The sequence below is a fragment of the Tremella mesenterica genome (genome assembly GCF_000271645.1).
Source record: "Tremella mesenterica DSM 1558 unplaced genomic scaffold TREMEscaffold_4, whole genome shotgun sequence".
Classification (NCBI taxonomy): domain Eukaryota; kingdom Fungi; phylum Basidiomycota; class Tremellomycetes; order Tremellales; family Tremellaceae; genus Tremella; species Tremella mesenterica.
The window spans coordinates 1040631-1061004 of record NW_006711228.1 but is presented as its reverse complement, the minus strand read 5'-3'; the positions used below and the strand labels follow the sequence as shown (position 1 = coordinate 1061004).

The 20374-nt window shown below is 45.9% G+C and overlaps 8 protein-coding genes across 8 annotated transcripts; 3 read left to right on the top strand and 5 right to left on the bottom strand.

Moving 5' to 3' along the window:
• Positions 1 to 292: 292 nt before the first annotated feature.
• On the bottom strand, positions 293 to 2698 carry TREMEDRAFT_30228 (uncharacterized protein; the record flags this gene model as incomplete). The annotated part of the gene is made up of 10 exons (XM_007003845.1): positions 293 to 498; positions 541 to 791; positions 833 to 918; positions 963 to 1112; positions 1155 to 1278; positions 1312 to 1401; positions 1449 to 1751; positions 1866 to 2120; positions 2278 to 2519; positions 2561 to 2698. Coding segments are annotated over 10 exons (1845 nt in total), but the record flags the coding sequence as incomplete, so codon positions are not given.
• Positions 2699 to 3742: 1044 nt separating this feature from the next.
• On the top strand, positions 3743 to 4241 carry TREMEDRAFT_29628 (uncharacterized protein; the record flags this gene model as incomplete). The annotated part of the gene is made up of 2 exons (XM_007003781.1): positions 3743 to 3855; positions 4136 to 4241. Coding segments are annotated over 2 exons (219 nt in total), but the record flags the coding sequence as incomplete, so codon positions are not given.
• A 116-nt stretch (positions 4242 to 4357) lies between these two features.
• Positions 4358 to 6086, bottom strand: TREMEDRAFT_61786 (uncharacterized protein; the record flags this gene model as incomplete). The annotated part of the gene is made up of 2 exons (XM_007004113.1): positions 4358 to 4979; positions 5167 to 6086. The coding sequence occupies 2 exons, from the start codon at positions 6084 to 6086 to the stop codon at positions 4358 to 4360; spliced, it is 1542 nt and encodes a 513-aa protein (XP_007004175.1).
• A 659-nt stretch (positions 6087 to 6745) lies between these two features.
• On the bottom strand, positions 6746 to 9602 carry TREMEDRAFT_61785 (uncharacterized protein; the record flags this gene model as incomplete). Its single annotated transcript, XM_007004112.1, has 7 exons — positions 6746 to 7918; positions 7966 to 8161; positions 8337 to 8417; positions 8459 to 9051; positions 9209 to 9238; positions 9282 to 9384; positions 9583 to 9602. The coding sequence occupies 7 exons, from the start codon at positions 9600 to 9602 to the stop codon at positions 6746 to 6748; spliced, it is 2196 nt and encodes a 731-aa protein (XP_007004174.1).
• A 774-nt stretch (positions 9603 to 10376) lies between these two features.
• On the bottom strand, positions 10377 to 12965 carry TREMEDRAFT_30253 (uncharacterized protein; the record flags this gene model as incomplete). The annotated part of the gene is made up of 8 exons (XM_007003850.1): positions 10377 to 10574; positions 10664 to 11047; positions 11168 to 11282; positions 11329 to 11535; positions 11620 to 11985; positions 12081 to 12359; positions 12410 to 12738; positions 12855 to 12965. Coding segments are annotated over 8 exons (1989 nt in total), but the record flags the coding sequence as incomplete, so codon positions are not given.
• A 485-nt stretch (positions 12966 to 13450) lies between these two features.
• TREMEDRAFT_30177 (uncharacterized protein) lies at positions 13451 to 16480 on the top strand (the record flags this gene model as incomplete). Its single annotated transcript, XM_007003838.1, has 8 exons — positions 13451 to 13657; positions 13712 to 14206; positions 14273 to 14544; positions 14679 to 14780; positions 14865 to 15015; positions 15173 to 15320; positions 15432 to 15878; positions 15996 to 16480. The coding sequence occupies 8 exons, from the start codon at positions 13451 to 13453 to the stop codon at positions 16478 to 16480; spliced, it is 2307 nt and encodes a 768-aa protein (XP_007003900.1).
• A 143-nt stretch (positions 16481 to 16623) lies between these two features.
• Positions 16624 to 17502, bottom strand: TREMEDRAFT_68436 (uncharacterized protein; the record flags this gene model as incomplete). The annotated part of the gene is made up of 4 exons (XM_007004236.1): positions 16624 to 16779; positions 17108 to 17165; positions 17215 to 17285; positions 17500 to 17502. The coding sequence occupies 4 exons, from the start codon at positions 17500 to 17502 to the stop codon at positions 16624 to 16626; spliced, it is 288 nt and encodes a 95-aa protein (XP_007004298.1).
• Positions 17503 to 17975: 473 nt separating this feature from the next.
• TREMEDRAFT_71492 (uncharacterized protein) lies at positions 17976 to 19846 on the top strand (the record flags this gene model as incomplete). Its single annotated transcript, XM_007004302.1, has 5 exons — positions 17976 to 18690; positions 18847 to 19151; positions 19257 to 19429; positions 19545 to 19647; positions 19695 to 19846. The coding sequence occupies 5 exons, from the start codon at positions 17976 to 17978 to the stop codon at positions 19737 to 19739; spliced, it is 1341 nt and encodes a 446-aa protein (XP_007004364.1). The 3' UTR covers positions 19740 to 19846.
• Between the last annotated feature and the right edge of the window lie 528 nt (positions 19847 to 20374).

The following is a 20374-nucleotide window of genomic DNA, read 5'->3' as shown; positions in this document are numbered from 1 at the left end:
ACGAAGTGATAGCAAGAGTGAAGAGTGAAGAGTGAAGAAGAAGAGGATGAGTGAGCGTTAAAGGCGTGTTGTAAAGTTAGGGTACTTTTCGGTCTTTCGGCCTAACCGGTCGTCCACCTCACAACTCTTTCAGAATCACTTACTTCCAACTCTAGAGCTACCTTTCCATCCGAGTGTCATCCGGACCCGTCCAGGACTGGCTCAAAAGTGACTGGCTCAACAACATGTAGTGCATTCCACCTCTCCCTAACATAAGACCATGACCATGACCATAAACCAGCTATCATGACTCTCAATCCCAATCTTCAATCTCATCATCTTTCAACCAACTCGTTTCTTCTTCTTCCTCATCTTCTTCCCAATTTCTCATCACTTCTTCTTTAAAAGAAGGCTCTTCTTCTTCTTCATTTGTATCTCTCTCGTCCAATGATTGAGTACGTATAAACGTTGCGTATGGTGGTAAGGACAGATTTTGTGCATTTGGGGGTAAAAGAGGACCTGATGGATAAGCAAGAAATCATAACATTCAAGATAACTCACGATTATGAAGTTTCTCAAGTTTGAGCATCATGGGAATTGTCTCTGTTGCCAGGATGGACCGACTTTGTATACCTCCCCAACCTGTCGACTCTGACAGGGTCTCATGCAGTGAAACGTCAGAAGCGATGGAAGATGATTTGATAGCTTGTTTTGCCAAAGATGCCCAGGTCATATTGATCCGACTACTGTTCTCCCTTTCGGAACGATAGGCATCGAACCATTGAGGTTTAATAACTTTCTGGTTATTCCTTCTCCTCAGCATGTTTATCAGTACATAATTCCGAAGACTGACCTAGGTACCGGGGATGGGAGGGCTAAGAGACAACCGCGGACGACAATGTGTAACGCATATGCGATGGCTTGAGGACTGGATTGCCACTGACACGTCAGCTCTCAAAGTGAAAATAACATGATGAGCTAACAATGTCATCATCCGTACGCATCATGTCTGCTCGACAAAGATCGTCGTATGCTTCGGCAACTTGATCGATATCCGTGCAAAAAGAGGGCAACGATTGATGAAGCCATAAAGAAAATGTGGATGCGTCGACAGAGATCGTAGGGAGGAAATTCTACTCATCAGTGAAAGCTTGACCAGTCAGATTGTGGCTCACCTCCGCTTGAACCAGAGATTTGGATCTTTGATATTGCTCTAAGTGAGACGGTAGTGGATCGTCCACGGCAAGAGCCCGGACGGTAGCAACGACCTCTTGATCTTCTTCGTCTATTCGCGGATCACTGAAACCTGATCATCAGCTGACCGCTAAACACAAGTCCATCTGCTGACGTTTGTTGTAAAAGACCTTGCCGAGGGAATGAAACAGGTTCAGACTATTCTCTCGTTTCGCCACGATATCGAGTCTACCCATCAGCACCGACATGACCTTGATGGATGTGATGATACGTACACAGCTCTCAAGTCGTCAGAGACATCGATTCGAGCTCCTTTACCACCCCTACTACCTCGACCCGTTTTTGACGAGCCAGAGCCGATATCGCGATTCTTCCGCTTTCGCTTGTTACCCGTCAGACGGGTGTTTTGACCACATAGCATCTGCAAAGAGTTTATCGCAGATCGCAAGTCACCATTGGCAGAAAGGGCGATGAGCTGGACGGCCGAGTGAGGAGGTCGTTGCTTGACGTCTGGAATAGCTTGGTCGAGCACACGTGAGAGAGCTTTCGTGATGAATGTAGGGGCGAGCGGTATGAAGCTATGAGTGAGCCTAGTAGCCAAATATTTCCGGTAACACTAGCAAAAAACTAGAAGCGACCACTGGACTTCTTGACAAAGATGGGTGTTTTCGAGTCTGAGAAACTGAACTCACTCTATTTCCTGGCAGTAGGGAGAACCTAAGACTTCTTTCCCAACTACACTAACAGCCCCTTCTCTTCCACCTCCCTCTCTATCCATCCAACTCTCCTCCGCCCTCCCACCCGACCCAGCCTCACTATGGACAATCACCAAAGGACAGCTGTCCAGAGTAAAGGTTTTGCAGAATGTCACTAGTGCCGAGTGAAAAGCTTCTCTCGTAGGTAAATGTGTGAGATTAGGTAAAGAGCTCATGAATAGTATTCTAGGTCTGGAAGTGGTTTGGTCGAGAGGGGCGAAACAGTCTCTTAGAATAAAATTGGTGATCCTCGTAGCGTTTGATTCTCGGTCTGGCGAATCAGCACTGGTTCTCTCCTTGTCGTATTCACCTCACGCTCTCATTGAACATGCGTTCGATGTCCGCTCACCTAAAAGCATTGAAGGGAGACCTTGAGCCGGGGTCAGGACGTGAGGACAGGGAAGAAGACGGAGGACAGAGACGAAGCAGGGAAGAAGGGGGAAGATGAGAACGGTGATACGTACCCAAACCGACCGAATACTCATCCATACTATCTCCCCATTCTACCAATTCCACACCCATCTCTTTAGCCAACACCCTAATCGTCGTAGTCTTTCCAGCTCCTGCCGGTCCAGTCAATAACAAAATCCTCTTCTCCATCAGCTTCATTAGTTACCTTCCATCCGACTGACCTTGTACTTCCTTATTCTCTCTTTACTTTGATTGCTCATTCCAGCAGGAGGTAAAACAACGTCGGCAGGATATCCGTAAAGAGCTTCCGAGAGCCAATTCTTCACTTTGGCTATTCGGGCTTTACCAGGTGCCAATTCTATCTTTTCGTCAACTCTCCTTCTCCTGTTTTCAACTACTCACCGCAGTGGAAGGTACGAAACGATCTGCCCAGATGGCATGAATTAAGGATATTTTACCTATTGATGAGCTGTGACAAGCCGAATATGATGACCAGAACTCACTAGGACCTGCTTTAGGTATTTGTCCATTTATTTCGTCCTCGTCATCATCCAGAATCTCAATTACTTTTTTGCTCTTGATTGAGTGAAAATCAGAAATGGTCTTGGCGGAGTGAAAGACGGTCGAAGAAGGTCCACCACTATCTGAAGAGGAAGCTTTTACTTGTCTAGTAGAAGCTGACAGAGATGACCGAGATTTAGGGAAGAAACCAGGTAAAGGAGGAGGCATAGCTTTCCTATCTACTTCATCTTTGGTACTCGACTTGGAGGAAAAGTCGAGTCGAGCGGGACCCGAGGTGGAAGCAACGATTGGTTTTGCGAAATTGAGCATAGGTTGGAACTATTATATCAATCCTTGAGTCTTTCTCCTCATCTCACACTAGTCAGAAGGTTCGTAAGGGAAGTGAATGAAGAAGGGAGACTTACAGAACTGAGAGAACTCATCTTTTTGTTACTTCCGTTGATTCCATTTTTGCCAGATCGACGAGAGGGAGATTTCTTTGAGGTTTTGGTAGATTGAGCAGTATCTTTAGAAGTCATCTTGTCCTCCACCCAAATACCCCACCGTACCACCGTCCCAGATCGAAACTATATACAATGAGATGTTTTGAAATGGGACATGATAGGGAGACGTCAGAGAGAATATAGTGGCAAATGCGGGAAAGAAAGTCGCGCTGTTTGAGTACTTTGGATTTTCCACGTTACATCATCCACTTCTCACTTCTCACCAAGTACTTACTATACCTGGTACTTCTTTAGAAGATTTCTAACTCCTGTTGAAAACCATCAAATCAGCATATGGAGACAAACAATACATAGAAAGGATCGAATCAAGAAAGCGACAAAATGGTGATTCCTCAGTTTCCCCATCTACCGAATGTTTGAGAGAGGAACTGACGAAACAAGTCCGCCCTATTCAACTTCCAATCACTCTTACTCGTTTTCTTATTACTCATTTGTACTTCCACCTATGTCAGAGGAGCTGCACCTGGTTTGATAGATCGTAAAAAATCTGGGTGAGTCAAAAGTTTCACTGATTCTACACGTCCCTACTGTCTGTATCACCCACTGCCTTGTTCTTCACCACGGCCCACATTGTCCCATGGTCCCGGTTTGTCATTCATCGGTTGGAGATGGACTTGATGGATGATCTTATCGTGTATTGTGAATCAGGGTAGGTCATGAGTGTAATGGAAGTCGAGGCTAGGATCATGGATGTTGAGAACTGTCATTTCTGGAAAAATCAAGTTTGGACATTTAGGGAACATTCGAATGGGACATCTTGCTGATATACAGATTCCTAGGTGTCTTTTTTAAATGCGCAAGAATAGGTGAACGTTTATCACCTTATGTCTCTTTGGCTTGTATAGCAATGGCCGTGACTATAATGGTAGGAACTTAAGAAACAAATAAACATGTATCTCATCTTTCTTATTTTAACACTTCATTCAATAACTTTCAAAGTACAACCTCCTCTTCTATTTCTTATGAATATGAATCCTACTCGACATTGAAAATTTAATCCACCTTTTGAGTCCAAGCTAAAACAGCTTTCAACTTCCCATGCATCTCCTCTGACAAACCTCCTTCACCCGCAGCATCCATAATCATCCTAACGACAGTTCCTAATTGACCATGATTCTCAATTCCTAATTCCGCCATGAGACCTTTTGCTTCTTCAGGTGGTACAGGTACATCTTCAATTGGTAAGAATAAATCTTCATCTTCGACATCAGGATCTATCCAATCATCTTCTTCCTCTTCCTCTTCATCATCTTCTTGAACTTTTCTCTTTCCTTTTTTCTTCTTTCTAGATGTTTTTTGTGTGTAAGGTGTTTCTGCGTCCGAATCTGAATCTGACAATTTCGGTGATGATTCAGGTAAGAAGTCACCGTCATCTTCACCATCAGGATCGAGTGGGTCGATATTGAATAGAGAGTCGAAAGAGGGGATCGGGACTGAATCTTGAACGGAAAGAGCTGAGTCGTGTGTTGAGAATGTAGGTACGGAAGATGGACCTAGGGTTTGAGAAAGACCAGAGGGAGGAGGATGTTGTGGGATATGATTCAGAGTTGGGTTTGGTTTTGACATAGGCATCATTAGACCAGCACCAAGGATAAGTCCTCTAAGCATTTGAACTCTATTCATTAGTCAACAGTTTAACCATACGACACACTTAAGTCTTGCCCCTCTCACAAAAACTATGCACATAGTAGTGAACTCTAAAGACTAGGAATGGAGAAAGGCAACGGTGTTCGAGGAAAGATAGTATTGAGACCGAAATGAGTGTAAAGTAGATGAGAAGAGCGAAGAAAATCGACACTCACTCCTGTTCCAACTGATTAACCCTAGTTCTCAAAACTTCACATTCATCCTCTTTATCCCTTAAACCATCTTCTAAATCTTCAACATGTTCTTTCCTCCTCTTCCTAGATTCTAAAGCTGACATTTTATTTCTCGCCCTTCGTCTATCCACTTTCTCTTCTTCTGAAAGAGGTTTTCTACCTCTCTTCCTTTTCCCTTCTATCTGAGTTTCATATCTAGTGTTCTGTCTCTCTACTTGATTGGGATTCTGTTGATAATGTTCATTAAACGCTTTGAATAGATTCTCCATATCACCATGTACCATCTCACCATTATTATGATTCTCTCCTTTCCCATTCGGATTCCCGGTCCCATTCGCGGTGGTGGATGATGAAAAACCAGTATTGAGTTGAGATAATAATTCAGGAATTGGTGGAAGTATAGGAGGTCTAGATATTCTTCCACTTCGAGTTTGTTGATATGGTGTGGATTGACCGATAGGTATGAAAGGTTGTGTTTGTGACGACTGCGAAGGAATGTTGGATTGTGTAGGATGAGTAGAGTTGAATTGTGATTGAGAGGAATGTTGGAGCACTTGAGGTTGAGGTTGTGAAGTAGATTGAGGATTGGTATAATTTGGTATTTGAGAAGAAAATATTAAGTTTAGTAATTGAGCGTTGGTCATTTCACCAGGAATATCATGTTCATCATTCGGTCGATCGTTTGATTTGACTAGTTCTTGAACTTGAGTTTGTCCTTGATCACCCTGTGTTCTGGAATGTGTATTATGCCAAGTGTGCGAATTTTGAGGTGGATGTCGATATTGTGTTTGAGGACGTGAATGTGAATGTGAGTGGGAATGAGGGTACTCCACTGGTGGTAATTGAGCAGCAGCTACGAGAGCTTCTAATCCACCGATTGTCTCTACAGACGACCGATCCATCTTGTTGGCTTTCGTCCCGTCACGGTTCTTCCAACGAAGGTATACGACCCAGTTTGTCGAAAGATGGTGTCACTTATCCTTCTAAGTCCCCTCTGGTATTGGTACTGGAGAGCAGGTGCAAGTGTAGGTGATGTGATACCCGATTTCAGAATCTAGCGCTCGAGAGGTTCGAACTCGAAGGAAGACCAGATGAAGGTGTTCCGGATTGTCGCCCCTCGCTTATTGTCCATCGAACTGGATCATGAGATCTATTCGCTCTCGGCGAGGATGTTGACAATAGTGCACAGAGTGCTAAGCGCTGGGACCTGCGAGATATAAGTATTCCAATTGAACGTCGAGTATGCAGAGTAAAGAGAAGTGTGTCAAGTAAAGGTGACGTGTATGTAAATTCCAAACATGCTTTCACCCGGACATTGACGCGTTCTCCGTACTCTCTACTAGACTATAGTCAGCCAAGATGCATATTCTACTCTGTCTACTCTATCTATATCATCTCAAGTTTGTCAAGATGAAAATCTCCCTCTGATCCATGTATCACAACTTCCCCTTTCTTTCGTTGTCCATGTATCCGTCGTAGGGGATGAATGGATAGAGAGAGAAATGGGAAAAAAGAGAAGTATATGTGGAAAGAGGAGGGTTAAAGAGGGTATGTATCGATTTCAACCCCACCACATAGCCTTTGCAGCCGCCCCTACCCTACTCAACTGATTAACTTTTACACCTCTCTCATCCACCTCTCCATTCTTATCACGTACCCCTTGAGAAATCTTGAAATAACTGGCGATCATAGCTCTCAATCCACCTCTAGCTCCCCTTGGCATCTTTCCTATAGCATCTTCTGACCCAACTCTTAATTTCTCGGCGATGTCTAAAAGTGGTAGACTGTACGTGGCGTAAGATTGTATTCTCGTTGATGGTAAAAGAAGATCCACGATAGATTGTTTAGATGTGAAATAAGTGAGAGGAACGTATATCCTACCGATCAATGCGTCTTTAACAACATCACGAGAAATGTTGACTAGTTGTAATGCCCTTCCCATTTCTGTAGCAGCTTGAAGGATCTTTTTTCTTTCTTCCACTTGTTCATCTTTCTTTTCACATCCTTCTGAAATTGACGTATCTCTCACTTCCTTTACCAAAACTTTCGATCTCTTATCTCCCTTCACATTTGGCTTCACTTCCGATATATTTCGCTTATCATTTGTCGATTCGTACTCGTCGGAAATGAAATTCAGTTTGGCACGAGGAGGACTTCTCTCACTCCATTTGAAATTGTCCACAGGTCTTGAACTATCAATTTCCGATCCTTCATTAGAATCCATCGGAGGGGTCAAAACGGACCAAGAGAGATAACAAACAGCTGCAGCTATAGATCCCCCCGCCACATGATCGGCATATTGCATGAGATCGGAAATGTTTTTGATCGGTAAATATTTCTCCAGTGAAAAATTGGGATTTTCCAGTTTCGCCCGTAACATCGTCTGGAAATTGATCGTCGAATTGGTTGATGATTTCGTCGAAGGAGAAGACGACGTGATAGTGGTACGAGGAGGAGATAAGAATCGTAAATCCGTTTCGTACCCTTTACACAATTCTAAAAACGGATGAATAGGTATTAATCTCGGAACAATCTTCGAAAACAACCTAAAAGCCGATTTTCCTTCTTCTGTCAAATGAGGGATTTTGTCCATGATTCCTTCGAGATCAACACAATCTGAACCATCATAAGCCGCATGAAGATGTTGTCGGATTCTATCGATGATCTTCATTTTATACTGAACTAAATCACCATTGGTTAGATCGCAAGGAGGTAAATCGTCGATTAAATCATCCTACACATCAGATATTGTGCAGGGGATATGGAGTGGGAAGAACTTACGGTAACTCTTGCCCATGCATATATAGCGACCAAAGGAATTCTCATTTCTCGTCCAAAAGCCATCTTCGCAACTTCGAAACTTTTACTACCCCGTTTCAAAATTTGTTCTGCCAAGGCTAGATCGCTCAACATATGTATATCGATTTTCGGCCGACTGAGAGCGACTCGATTGAGTATTTTGATATGTTCGATAATTCTGGCAGGTGGGCAAGGGGGAAGAGTGGGACAGAGAACAAGTAAAGTATGTAAATGAGATACTATCGAGGAAGTCATCATGATAAGATGAGTAGTGAGGAAGAAGAATATACACTCTCTGTTTCAAATCAGCCCCTCCAAGTCAATTGGTCCTAGGACTAATTGGGAACACTCACTCTAATGGCATACCACGCCACAATTCTACACCTATAGAGGTATCCGTATTGATGGTCCATGATCCTGAACGAATAGCAATTCTGAAGTAAGTATGGGCGGGCCATGGAATATGGATGCTTACGTGTCAACCATCAAGAGCCATCCTGTTCCTAAGGCGAACGTCCATTTATCACCGGGACTATCGAAATTCCTCGCTCCGATGAAAGTGACAAATGATAGGACGGGGGCGATCCAGACCAAGATCCAGCCGAGATACAACACTTTTCTGCCCATTTGAAATACTTGTGGCAAGGGAAGATGTAAGTTGTCATGTGCTTCGTTGACCAGTGCAAGTCCAAACAAGAAGACCAATCCCCAAACGAAAGCAGCGAAAGGTCGGTAAGGTAAAGTTTGGATCGTGTCTCGGCCTTTCATATCCTGCTGACTTGTCTTGACACGAGACTTTGGTTTTTGCCCATTTGATAATTCTTTATAAGATTGGCTCAGAGATACAGTTTCACCGTCCACATCCGAATGAAGGTTGGCGGATGATGAAGAGGCTAGTAGACGCTGCACGTTGAATGGGAGTAACGAAGGATGGGTCGAAGCCGTGTGTAGTAGAATTAGCAAGATCGGTTGTAGGATAAAGAAGAGGTGTTCTTCAATTGGTATATATCCGATGGTCAATAATACGGAACCTTCAGGATAAGCCCAGCCCGACTGGGCGATGAGCCACTGGGAGTCAGCGTACCCTTCATTTTTCCCTTTCCCAGGTATCACAACTGGAAGGCGGAGAACACGACTGCAGAGCAGAGCTGAGGGAGTGATAACGAGGGAGAAGAGTCATTCTCCGTAAAGAATTAACGTCTGATCAACTGGAAATGTCACTGACATTATCCCAAGGGGTGGTATACACAGTGGCCTGGCGATCAGCTCGTCAGTCGAATCGATCGGAGATAACTCACAATAACAGTCAGAAATATAATCTTTATAACATCCCTTCTACCCAACACAGGGCGTAGTATAGCAAACAGGAAGAAGATTGGAGGAAATATGAAGCATAAGTGTCTGTAAAGGTCAACAATATACCTCGTGGGCACTTAAATTCTGTGAGGAGGTAACACAACTGCGTGGGATATGTTCAGGCAAGGATAATTGAGTGAAATCATATAAACCAGCAGAACAACTCTTGCGGAATGTTGGGGAGTTGGGGAGGGTGGTTGTTATGCATATATACCAGTGGGAGATAAGTAGTGGAAGACGTACACTTGAAGATAGGTAAGCATATTGGGAGACAATGTTTGTAGGAAAAAGATTCGGGGGAGAGGAGATTGTACAGAGATTTTGGAAGCGAGGCGAGGATGTACTTGTTTATATATGTGAACGTCGATGAACGATGGCGATGTGGACGACCTCGATGGTTGGAGGAAACCTCTTCATCGCAGATCCCAAACAAGTTTTGATGGAAGATACGAAGGAGGGCGCTTTATTGATGGTAGCTCAACATGACGTCGTCACCATCATTACTGTTTCCCTCCCGATGTTACATTTGCCGCAATTGCCTTATGACCGATAGCCCGTAGTCTAGTGCTCCACCGGTGGTCGAGTTGAGAAGGTTCATCGAGTCGATGTGCGCGTGAAAGAGAAAAGTCAGGTTTGATGTAGCCATTCGAACAAGACCATAGAAACATCTTTGTATTCGTCCGTGGGAGTCGTAGGACCTCTTGATCGAACGTCAGGAAGCGATTTGTATCCGTTGCTTGCCTGTCTGTCAGGGTGGTTCCAACACAACCCGCCTGTTCATAATTGGTACATGACAGTGGATATAGCGGAGCGATGGAGGAAGGAGTGATGGATGGACATAACAAAGATCCACATACAAGGATTGCCGCACTGGGCGAGGCCCAATCTTGTGGGACTGAAATCGTCGATGTCATTGGGGTACCATCGGGTCTTTGATCTGAGACGATGGAATGATTTCGAGTTATCTCCGATCCCGTCCGTGAACACTCCATTTGTGAACCATTGATCGATGTCATCGACGAACGTTTCGAAGATACTTCGGTATAGATATTTTCGATCTCGATACTAAAGTCCCACATCTGAGGATAGGCGATTGAGTATTGTTTCATTCCTGCTATACAAGCCAAACACTCCATTCGACCCATGTTGGCCAAGAAACAACCGGCTTCGTAGATCGGATGATAGAGGATCAGTGGGTCTAAACGAAGATAACCGTTTTCGGTCAAAACGGCGATCTACACCAAGTAAGTGGCTATTTCTCGACGTTGCAACGATGCGGCAGAAAAGCAATGGAGAAAAGGAAGGGAGAGAAGAAAAAGCTCACAAGAGCTGCTATGCGCATAGCACCATGTTCCGACTCTCCCTTGATCCTACTTTGCAGGTTGACGAGTTCTTCGCTGGCAGGTCGACCAGTCCGAGTTTCTTCAAGACCAAATTCCTCCATTGCTCGCCATACCACCAACCAAAGACAGTGATAGTACACATCGGTAGAACATGCCGTGATGGCTGCCAGAAAGTCCCACGAGTCAGGCCATTTGGATGGTACACCAAGTTTCGTGAGGTATTGATCCCTCCATTTGAGGTTGAGGCGTACGAAGGAAGCCAATACTGGTGTGGTGATGCCATATTCTTTTGAACGGGGAATCCAGAGACCTTCGCAGAGACGACGACACATGAACGCTCCGGCGTTGGCGGCACCGAACCAGGCCTGAATGTGTCAACACGGATCTTTTTCTGGTCAAGGGAGGTCCGAGGAGCTGAAGATAGGACCACAACCCAGCCAGATAGAGGATTCAAGGCACGAAAGAAGGGCGGAGCTGAGACTTACAACAGCCTCCGTAGGAGTATCTTGGACAACCGAAGTGTCTTTCCCCTCCGTCTCATTCCCTCTGAAAGACAACGGGGCGTCTTCGGGTGGAGCGAGATCATAGTCCGCGTCGCTCCTGTCCGTAAGTTGTCTATACGACGCTCGAATCCAAGAAAGCTCACAGAGTGGGCTTGAGTCTGTGGAAAGCAGCTCTGAATCCATCCGAGAGACTGATCGTCCACCAGACGAACGCGGCTGCCGTCTTGTCGCTCTCATCTTTCAAGCTGAAGACACCTGCAGGGGAATTCAAACCTAACTGAAGCATATGCTTGATCGCTGCAGAGACCGCGACAGGCTGATATTCTGTCCATGTCAACTCTTCCACACGACTCTCAAAATTTCCTTTTGACTCACTATCTTTTAGGAAAGGGGCCTCTGTCACATTAGCTTACTAGCTTGAAGCTGTGGATGACTCACGAGCGACAAGAGGCTCAAGCAACATTAGAGTTTGAGCAGCTTCAACACTAGGTATCCGTAACATCTTGCTAGCCTCCACTACCTCTCTCGCACGGATCACCAAAAGTTGACATATCCTACTTCTGCTCCTTCCAGATCCCTTCTGATCTCGTGCGGAAACCTCTTGTCGATCTGCGATAATCGTCGGATGATCGGAGAAGCGGGAGCCCCAAGCAATGGCCACAGCCACCAGGCCATGCGAGACTGGACCTTTTGGATGGGTGTCAGGCTCGGTCAGACGGGCGCGCAGGAGGAGACCGTCGAGCATGGGAAAACGTATGTGGACGATGGAGAAGAACGTTTCTATCAGATCGTCCGCAAAACTATGAGGATGTAAGCCGAGGTAAATACAAAATACAACGTAGAATAAGAAGTGAGCTTAGGGGCGTGTGGACCAAGCTGAGTGTGCCGAACTCACTCTTTATATCCTTCGTCTGTCAATTTCAAATGCGCCTGACTGGGCTGTTCTACCCAGACATGACCACCCATCTCTTCCCACAAATCTGATTCTCTTTGATCACAGACTCGAAGACTGTCCAAATCGGTGTACTGCCAATCATGATGATGCACCGCCGTTGGCGAGAAGAGATACTTGAGAAGGTCGGATTGTTGCACAGACGGAGGACGTTGGTGAGGGAGAGTAGTAGCTAGAGTTGGCGGTTTTGAAGGAGCGAGGTTCGCCAACAGATGTAAAGATCTGCATGATTACTCGTCGACAGGAATCAGTTTACCACAAAGCGTACTCACCTGTCAGCATCCAAAGGTTCCACACTCCAACTATCTCCTCCCACTTGACTGCCACTTGCCTCGGTACCCCAGGTCACCGGAATAGAACTTGACTGACTACTTGGACGAGAATCTTGCCATACGTCCCGAGCTTGTTGGGCCAGTGTGACCAGATTACCACTTGCTGCCTGAAGGTCATCCCCTTGGACGCTGAGACTCTTCCGACGACGTTTTCGTCCCATATTCTTTCCATCATCGTCTGGTCGCGGACGAGATTTTTTGATCTTGGCTTGAAGTTGCTCGATGTAGAAACTGGTGCAATCACATCCTTTGGTCACGCATTGTTCGCACTGCACATCAGAACAGGCTGATCTCAACTCTGGTCGGTGTACATGAGGGAGCAAGGATGAGACGCGATACATGAGGAAAGAGAGGGAAAGAGAGGGGATTCAAGATATAAACCCACGGTTTCGGTCGTGACCGTGCGTTGACATTTGATCTTTTTGGCCCTGCAAGAATCACATGCCACGTTTTGTTTCCTCGAGGCCCCCGCGACGTTGAATGAGGGTGGGGGCATCCCGGAAGCTACGGTAGCGGAGATAAGGGAGGGATATGCGATGCCCTCGGGAGTACCAGTTGACGAGGGGTGTGAGTCCGTCATTGCTTGCAAGATGAAAAGCTCCGCTTGCTTTTCGGATCCGAGAACTCGGTGTCGAAATTCTTGGAATGAAGGGCGGCTTCCAGGAGTTTACAGACAAGCTTGTGTGGTGAACATAGACGTGGGGAGGACCTGAGAAGTCCGGTAGAGAGCGATGAGCAAGGCCAGAGGATAGGACGTTATCAATAATCTCACTGATCACTGAGCCGGGTTGAGGGAAGAGAAGACGGTGTCAACTTGTGATTGAACGGTCGAGAAGGCTAACTTCGGCTCCGGGAGACTGGGGGTTTCCGACGGAAGTCCATCTCATCTTCTCTTGCCACGTGGGGTTCCAGATTTACTTCCTCCCCTCGACGGCAAACCTTGCTCTTTGCGTCACCAAAACAACACACCATGGCTCTAGGATGATCAAGGACCGATCCCCTACTGATCAAGATCAGGAGATAGACAAGGATAACCAGCCGACTAGTAAAGGACAAGTGGAACAACCTCAAACTTGGCATTCGTACATCATCCGTCCCTACCATGTCCGGTCTTTGGCCAAATATTGTCCATTGGCAGCTGCCGTTTTGGCTCCTCTTTCCACTTTACTAGACATACCCGCTCTCACCGTGAGTGCGAGAACATTCCTTACTCGTTACTTCACGAGTAGTGCTGACACACAGCAACATTGGTACACCCTGAATGGTGTTGCTCAACCCGATCCAACAGCCTCTCTTGCTCTTTCAGCTGTCGGACTCGCTCTAAATGTCTTCGCAAACGCTTTCCTCATCTTACGTTTCTCTTCCTCCCGTACTTGGTGGTGGCATCACGCTACACAATGGTCTCTCATGAACTGGATCCTCAAGGTCATTGTGGCTGCAATCAATCTCATCCTCTTCGGTATAGTCACTAGAAACTCGGCCGGATATCAATTCGCCGAAGGTTTCTGGTGTGCTGTTGTATCTATCATCGATGCTGGTATTATTTCCATCGCCCTTATAGTCCACTACTTCTTTGCGTTTGGTAAATCCTCCGAGGATACATCGGAAGTGCGATCAGAAGGAAAGAGGTTCATGATTTCCGTCACTATTTTCTTGGGAATCCTGGCGCTCCAATCACTCGTCTTTTGCAAAATCGAACATTGGGCCTACTCCGATTCGATATACTTTTCTGTTCAGGTGAGTACAACATCGTCCTCTCGATGATTCATCTGTTTTTGAGTGATTCAAATGCTGACCATGTAGACCGCGCTGACCATTGGATTCGGCGATTTCTCACCCACCACCACTGCAGGCAAAGTACTGGTGTTCCCCTTTAGCGTCCTCACGATCAGTCAACTAGGAAACGAAATCGCGCTCATCATCGGGTTTATCTCACAGAGGGCCAACGAGAGACGAGATAGATGGAAAAAGAGGTATGAAACAGCTATGCATCAGGAAGCAAATTCGAAAAGACCACATGCAGGGTTGTTGGAGGAGATGGCGTTGATACATCGAATCAATTCGAGGGAGGAAATGTGGGTTCTTCCTCATCATTTCAGTCTCTCATATCTAGGTTTATCATGTTGTCACGCCACCAAGGAGATCCGAAAAGGGGAGGACGTGCAGGGGAGAATGTAGGGGCCAGCGACAGAGTATTGCTCACATCAAGGATGAGTCAAGTCTACGATCTCTTTTGGTCAGCTGTCAGTTTGGTAGTTTTCTGGGTATCAGGAGCTGCTATATTCTCTTCCATCGAAGGCTGGCCATACGGGTAAGTATTCTCTGTTCATTCCTCAAAGCTGCTAATGCACAGGGACGCGATCTATGCAGGTGTGTTTTGTGAGCCAAATTGAAGTATACTGATCACAGTCATGATTCTGTCTCTGACGATCGGATTCGGGGATTATACTCCAGTCCAACCGGCAGGAAAAGTTGTGTTTATCGTTTATGCTCTCATGGCCGTCCCTATAGTCACTTCTTTCGCTGTGCAGACTATCACCGGATTGGTGAGTTTTCACTTTCACCTATCCTCTCCTCCCGCGTCCCTTGTTAAGACTTACTCTCTCCCCGACTGACCGACAATTCTCTTGATCAGACGTTTTTGACCACCTCAGGAAAATGACTGTTGAAAGATGCAGTAATATGATGTAACTGACTATTCAGTTGAGCACAGTGTCAAATCGTAATGCCGAACATGAAGCTTTCGAAAGACAAAAGACCGAACAACCTGAATCTTTCAACCCACATTCAGACTTTGTACTACGATACCATGACCTCTATGCCGATATGCGTAAACGTTTCACTGGGTCTGGTACTTCTGTCAAGTCTGATTCTGATATTCCATCTACTGAAGTATCGGACAAGACAGCCGTCGGATCCAACACTCGTCCCTGTACGTCGAACGATACGACAGTCGACGAAGACATTTCCAACTCGAAATTCCCCAATAACGGTGATAACAGTACTACCCCCTCTGAATCTCACACGGCCGATGTGAAGATATCAAAGGATAATGAGAAACCGTCTGAGTCAGGACATCCAGACCCTGACCCAGAAGATGGAGAGGGTCTCAATGCCGGTGTGGTCAAGAAGAACGTAGAGGAAGATGTCCGTCGTGCGGAGGCAGCGGTCGATCAGAAAGATGAACAATCGAATAAACAGGAGGATGACGATGCGGATGAGGATGAGCCATCCCATAAGGAGAAGAAAGGAGGAAAGTTAGTGGAGAAAGAAGAGAAACAATTGGAGAAAGAATTGTTCAGACAATTGATGGATAGGATCATCCAACTGGAAGCAGAAGCTAGACAGATGTTGTTGGATAGTATGTCTCAAGGTGTTCCAAGAACATTGTTATTGGCTGATCGGAATGGTAAGTCTCCTCACATCTCTTAAATCTTCCCTCTTACTGTGTTAGTGATCCGTTGTGATGATTTGACGGTCTTGGGAAATATATGATGATGTGATGAGGGAAAAAGCTGACTGATAGTTCAAATCCGTGATGTTCGAGCACTTCGAGGAGATGATGCCAATTTACTAGCCATCTGGCGAGGAGAAGAACAAAAAACTGAAAATGATATCGCCCAGAGGAAAAAGGACCAACCTGATCAAGCTCCCAATATGGCAGGTGAAGATAAAAAAGGTCATGAAGTCGACATGCTTCTTAGAGTTCGAAGATATCGTGATACCTTTGCTGAGGTTTTAGTACTCGGTTCAATCTTGCAAAAGTTGGAAGGGGACGATTTGAACCAATTCGAGAGATGGAGAGAACAGAATGATGATATCAACAGAGAACCAGAAGAGAGATGGGAAGCTATAGCAGGGAGTGGAATGGGGACACATAATTTAGGAAGTGCGGTTGAAGGTTTGGTTGGTGTTCCAGGTAGGATGTTGAGAAGACGATCTAGAAAGAATTTAAGGAGGATGAAAACTACTCCAGGGAAATTCGAAGGTGTTGAACAATCATCTGCATAATCATTTCAATGGAAATCGGGCATATCACACGAGCATTTTGTTTGGAGAGGAATATTTGTCATGTTGTATGTAGTCAATAAAACACGCATGAATGGATATCTGTACATGCTGCATGTTGTCGATACTAGTTCTGTCATACGTGATCAAGCATCTCCAACTTCACCAACTTCACGAAGACGACGAATGGTGGAACGGACAGTGTTGGCAGCAGGTGTAGAGAAAGTGTAAGCGCCTCCAGCGAATCCTTTTCTGCAAGCTCTACATTCCCAAATCCCAACGGCGGTACGTTTGACAGAGTTCTGATTGTCAGTGTTGAGTTCGATCATGCTACACAGTCTGCATTGTGTCTTTCAATCACCTCCTCGGTAAGCCCAACGAGACGAGAGGTGTTCAATGATGCCAGCCGCAGTCTTCGCATAGAGACTTCATTTCTAAGGAGATCCCGTCCAAGTATCCTCGGTGTTTTAAACCACTTCTGGAATCACCAGCGGCTGTCCTCTGTCATGACCAAGTACTTGAGCCAATGGGACAACCATTGATAAAGATATTTGAGTAGAGATAAGGAGATGCCCCAAGAGCCAAAGAGACGAATCGGGATACCATTGGGGAAACAGATCGAAATCTCACCTTTCCACAACTGGGACACTGATATTTCGCATGTTGAGTAATTTCCATTTTCTTCACCCTACACGATCAGCGATCTTCATAAAAAGGAATTTTATATGACAACTTACGTCTTTCGGAGAGAAGCACCATAACGAGTACCGTACTTTCCTGTGATACCGACTTTCTTAGTACGTTTCGTCTATATATCAGTGTCATCTTAACGCATACCCTCATATCGTTGTGGATTCTCCGACTGTGTCTTGTGCCATGTCATATCCTTCCTTTCCCGCAACTCCGGTTGATGAGCTATTATACTACATGATGATTCCAGGTGCCGCACTGGCTTGAGATAGCTACTGGCGGCTTCCTGCTTTTCTTTACAGACCGATAGGGAGAGGTTTGGGTGCACTTACCATTTTGTCGATGAAATGCTTGACGGTTAAACAACACTTAGTTCAATTCGAGAGAAGGGAGGGAAGGGGAAAACGCCGACACCGGCTAGTGTGGCGATTAATCCCACTGGGAGTGTTCGGCCATAAGAAGTTCGAGTGGATTTATCTCCGATTTGCCAGGGATTTGGTGAAGTCGGCTTAACCCGCTCGGGAGATTTCCACTTTTGCTCTGTCATACAAATCATATTCGACCTACTCGAACGGGTCTCATTCTTATATATATGACCATGTTTTCTCATATCGACTCTCGATCTGGAGCGTGACATTGAGTGACTCGATCACCCTCTCTAATCTTGTGAAAAGCATATAATCAACCATCCGAAGAACCCCTACCACTCGCTCAATCATCCGATCCATCTTTTCACATCATCGTCCCATCCTGATCATCCAGCCAGTATACGATTTCATCTCGACTTCACTGTCCTATCGTATTAATCATGTCTCGTCCCAACTCTGCTTCTAGACTTCCTCGACCCATCTCAACACCTCCCAAACCTACACGACAAACTCCCGACTATCCTTCCCTTTCCCTTCTATCTGAATCATCCACCGGTCCATGGGAAAGAGGTCGAATGCATTCCAACGCCCGTTCGCCGCCTACGCATCTTCAATTAGCTGAACAACTTCGACGACATGCCGAACCAATATCACCTCGATCGAAATTAAACACCACTACTTCATCTGGTGCGATTCATGTTTCATCGACTAAATCCCCTTGGCCGGCTTCCAAACCTGCTTTGGACCGTTCTCCTGCCCTTCCAAAAGCCCAAGGGAGGGCGAAACAGATGCTTCCTACTTCGTCCAGTATGAGTTCTAAGAGTTCCAAGAGCTCCACAAGTCCTCCGACTTCCAACATAAAGTCGCCACTCCAGAACCGCCAAGCTAGAGAAGGGTTTGGATTCCGTCCAAGATCTGGTCAATCCACTCCTACTGGATCTGCCAATGGTGCATTCTTTTCCCCTTATGTTTCCGTTGAGTCAGGTCGAAGTGATGATGAAATGGATCACCGACCGGACGGGAAGAGTACGAAAGAGTTAAGAGGTGATGTGAGGCAGGAGTTAGATCTGGACGAAATGGAAGAAGTTGAGAGACGATTCGAGGAATTGTCACCTAATGGTGGGATTGCTGATGAGGAGGGGCTTGGGTGGCCTGGTAAGTTCTCTGCTGAATGCGTATCCTCTCACCTCATCTATTCCCTGAAGATGCCCAATGGCTGTTGGTCACCTAATGGCATTATGGAGTTGTCGTGGAAGGTGATGCGGAAACCTATGTAAACACCTGTATAAGATGATGAAGACTGACTTACAGCCAAATCAACAAAGATCCGCCTTCATCGCACACCCGAAGAAAAAGCCAAAAATCTTGCTGTTCTCTCCGGGGCCATCCGGACCGTACTCGAATGTATTGGTGAAGACCCCGACCGTGAAGGGCTCCAACGTACTCCCGAACGTTACGCCAAAGCTCTTATTTGGATGACTAAAGGATACGAGGAACGTTTGGTGGATGTCATCAATGATGCCGTTTTTGCCGAGGATCATGAAGAGATGGTTATTGTGAGAGATATCAATGTGTTTAGTCTTTGTGAACACCACTTGGTCCCTTTTGCAGGAAAGGTGAGTAATTTACTCTGCTTTCTCTTCCTTCCCCTGCGTGTACGTGACCTCCTCTTCACTCATGAGACAAGTGTGAGAGGTAGAGTGAAATGAGACTTACTCTAGATCTCAATAGGGTACATTCCCAACAAGCTCGTGCTCGGCTTATCTAAACTGGCTCGTATTGCCGAGACATTCTCCCGAAGACTTCAAGTTCAAGAACGTCTTACTAAACAAGTCGCTTTGGCCGTGGAAGAGGCTATTCGTCCTCGAGGCGTTGCGGTCGTCATGGAAGCTCAGTACGTCGTTTGTTTTCCTGTTTCTTCCTTGCTCTGGTTCTCTACTCTTCCCCCCTCCTTATTTACTCTTATGCAACGTGAATGATATTGAAGATTGAAGCGAGCTGACTCACAGTCACATGTGCATGTCCATGCGTGGAGTTCAGAAACCTGGCGCGACCACAGTGACCAGTACCATGCTCGGTTGTTTCCGAACGCAACAGAAGACTCGAGAGGAGGCGAGTTTCTTCTTGTTAGTCATTGTTGGTTAATACTGACGGGATAGTTCTTGACCCTGATTCGTAGTCCAAGCGTGGCCAACCATTTCTGATCAGTTCAGTCAGGTAACCGTCAAGACTCCCGGTATTATGAGAGGGATACATTCAACATGTCTTGTAATCAATTGTCTCTGCCCATAGTTTATATACCCTGTGTAAGCATAAGATGCATGGATATCCAGCAACCAGTATTCCGCTCGTTAAACCTCCCGACGGCCAACGAAGTTAGGCGGAACTGATTCCCTGGCTCCCTTGCCGGTTGGCTGGGAACGAGGCTCACGAAAGATGCGGTTAGCGGTTCATGATGTTCAATCTTTGTGCTTTACGTTCCCCGGTGGCCGCTTCACCTCAGATCACCGGCCCGTGGTGTAGTCGGTTGCGCGTCGCCCATCCCCACCCACCCCCAACCAACTCCACCACACCTACCTGCACATATATATATGATCTCTTCCCTATTGACAAGAAAGACACTTCGTCTATCTTCTCTTAGATCTTACACTCTTACAAAGACTCCAATCGCCTCATCGATCGCCCATCCAGCATTCCAAGTGAGTCATCTCTCGTCATTCCGAGTGAGATCCATGGACCATGATTGTAACGCTGACGTCGTGAAGCGTCCTCCGCGACCACTCCAACTTCAGAATCAGAGAAGAAGATTCTGTCTCTGTGCACATTCCGCGACTGCTGA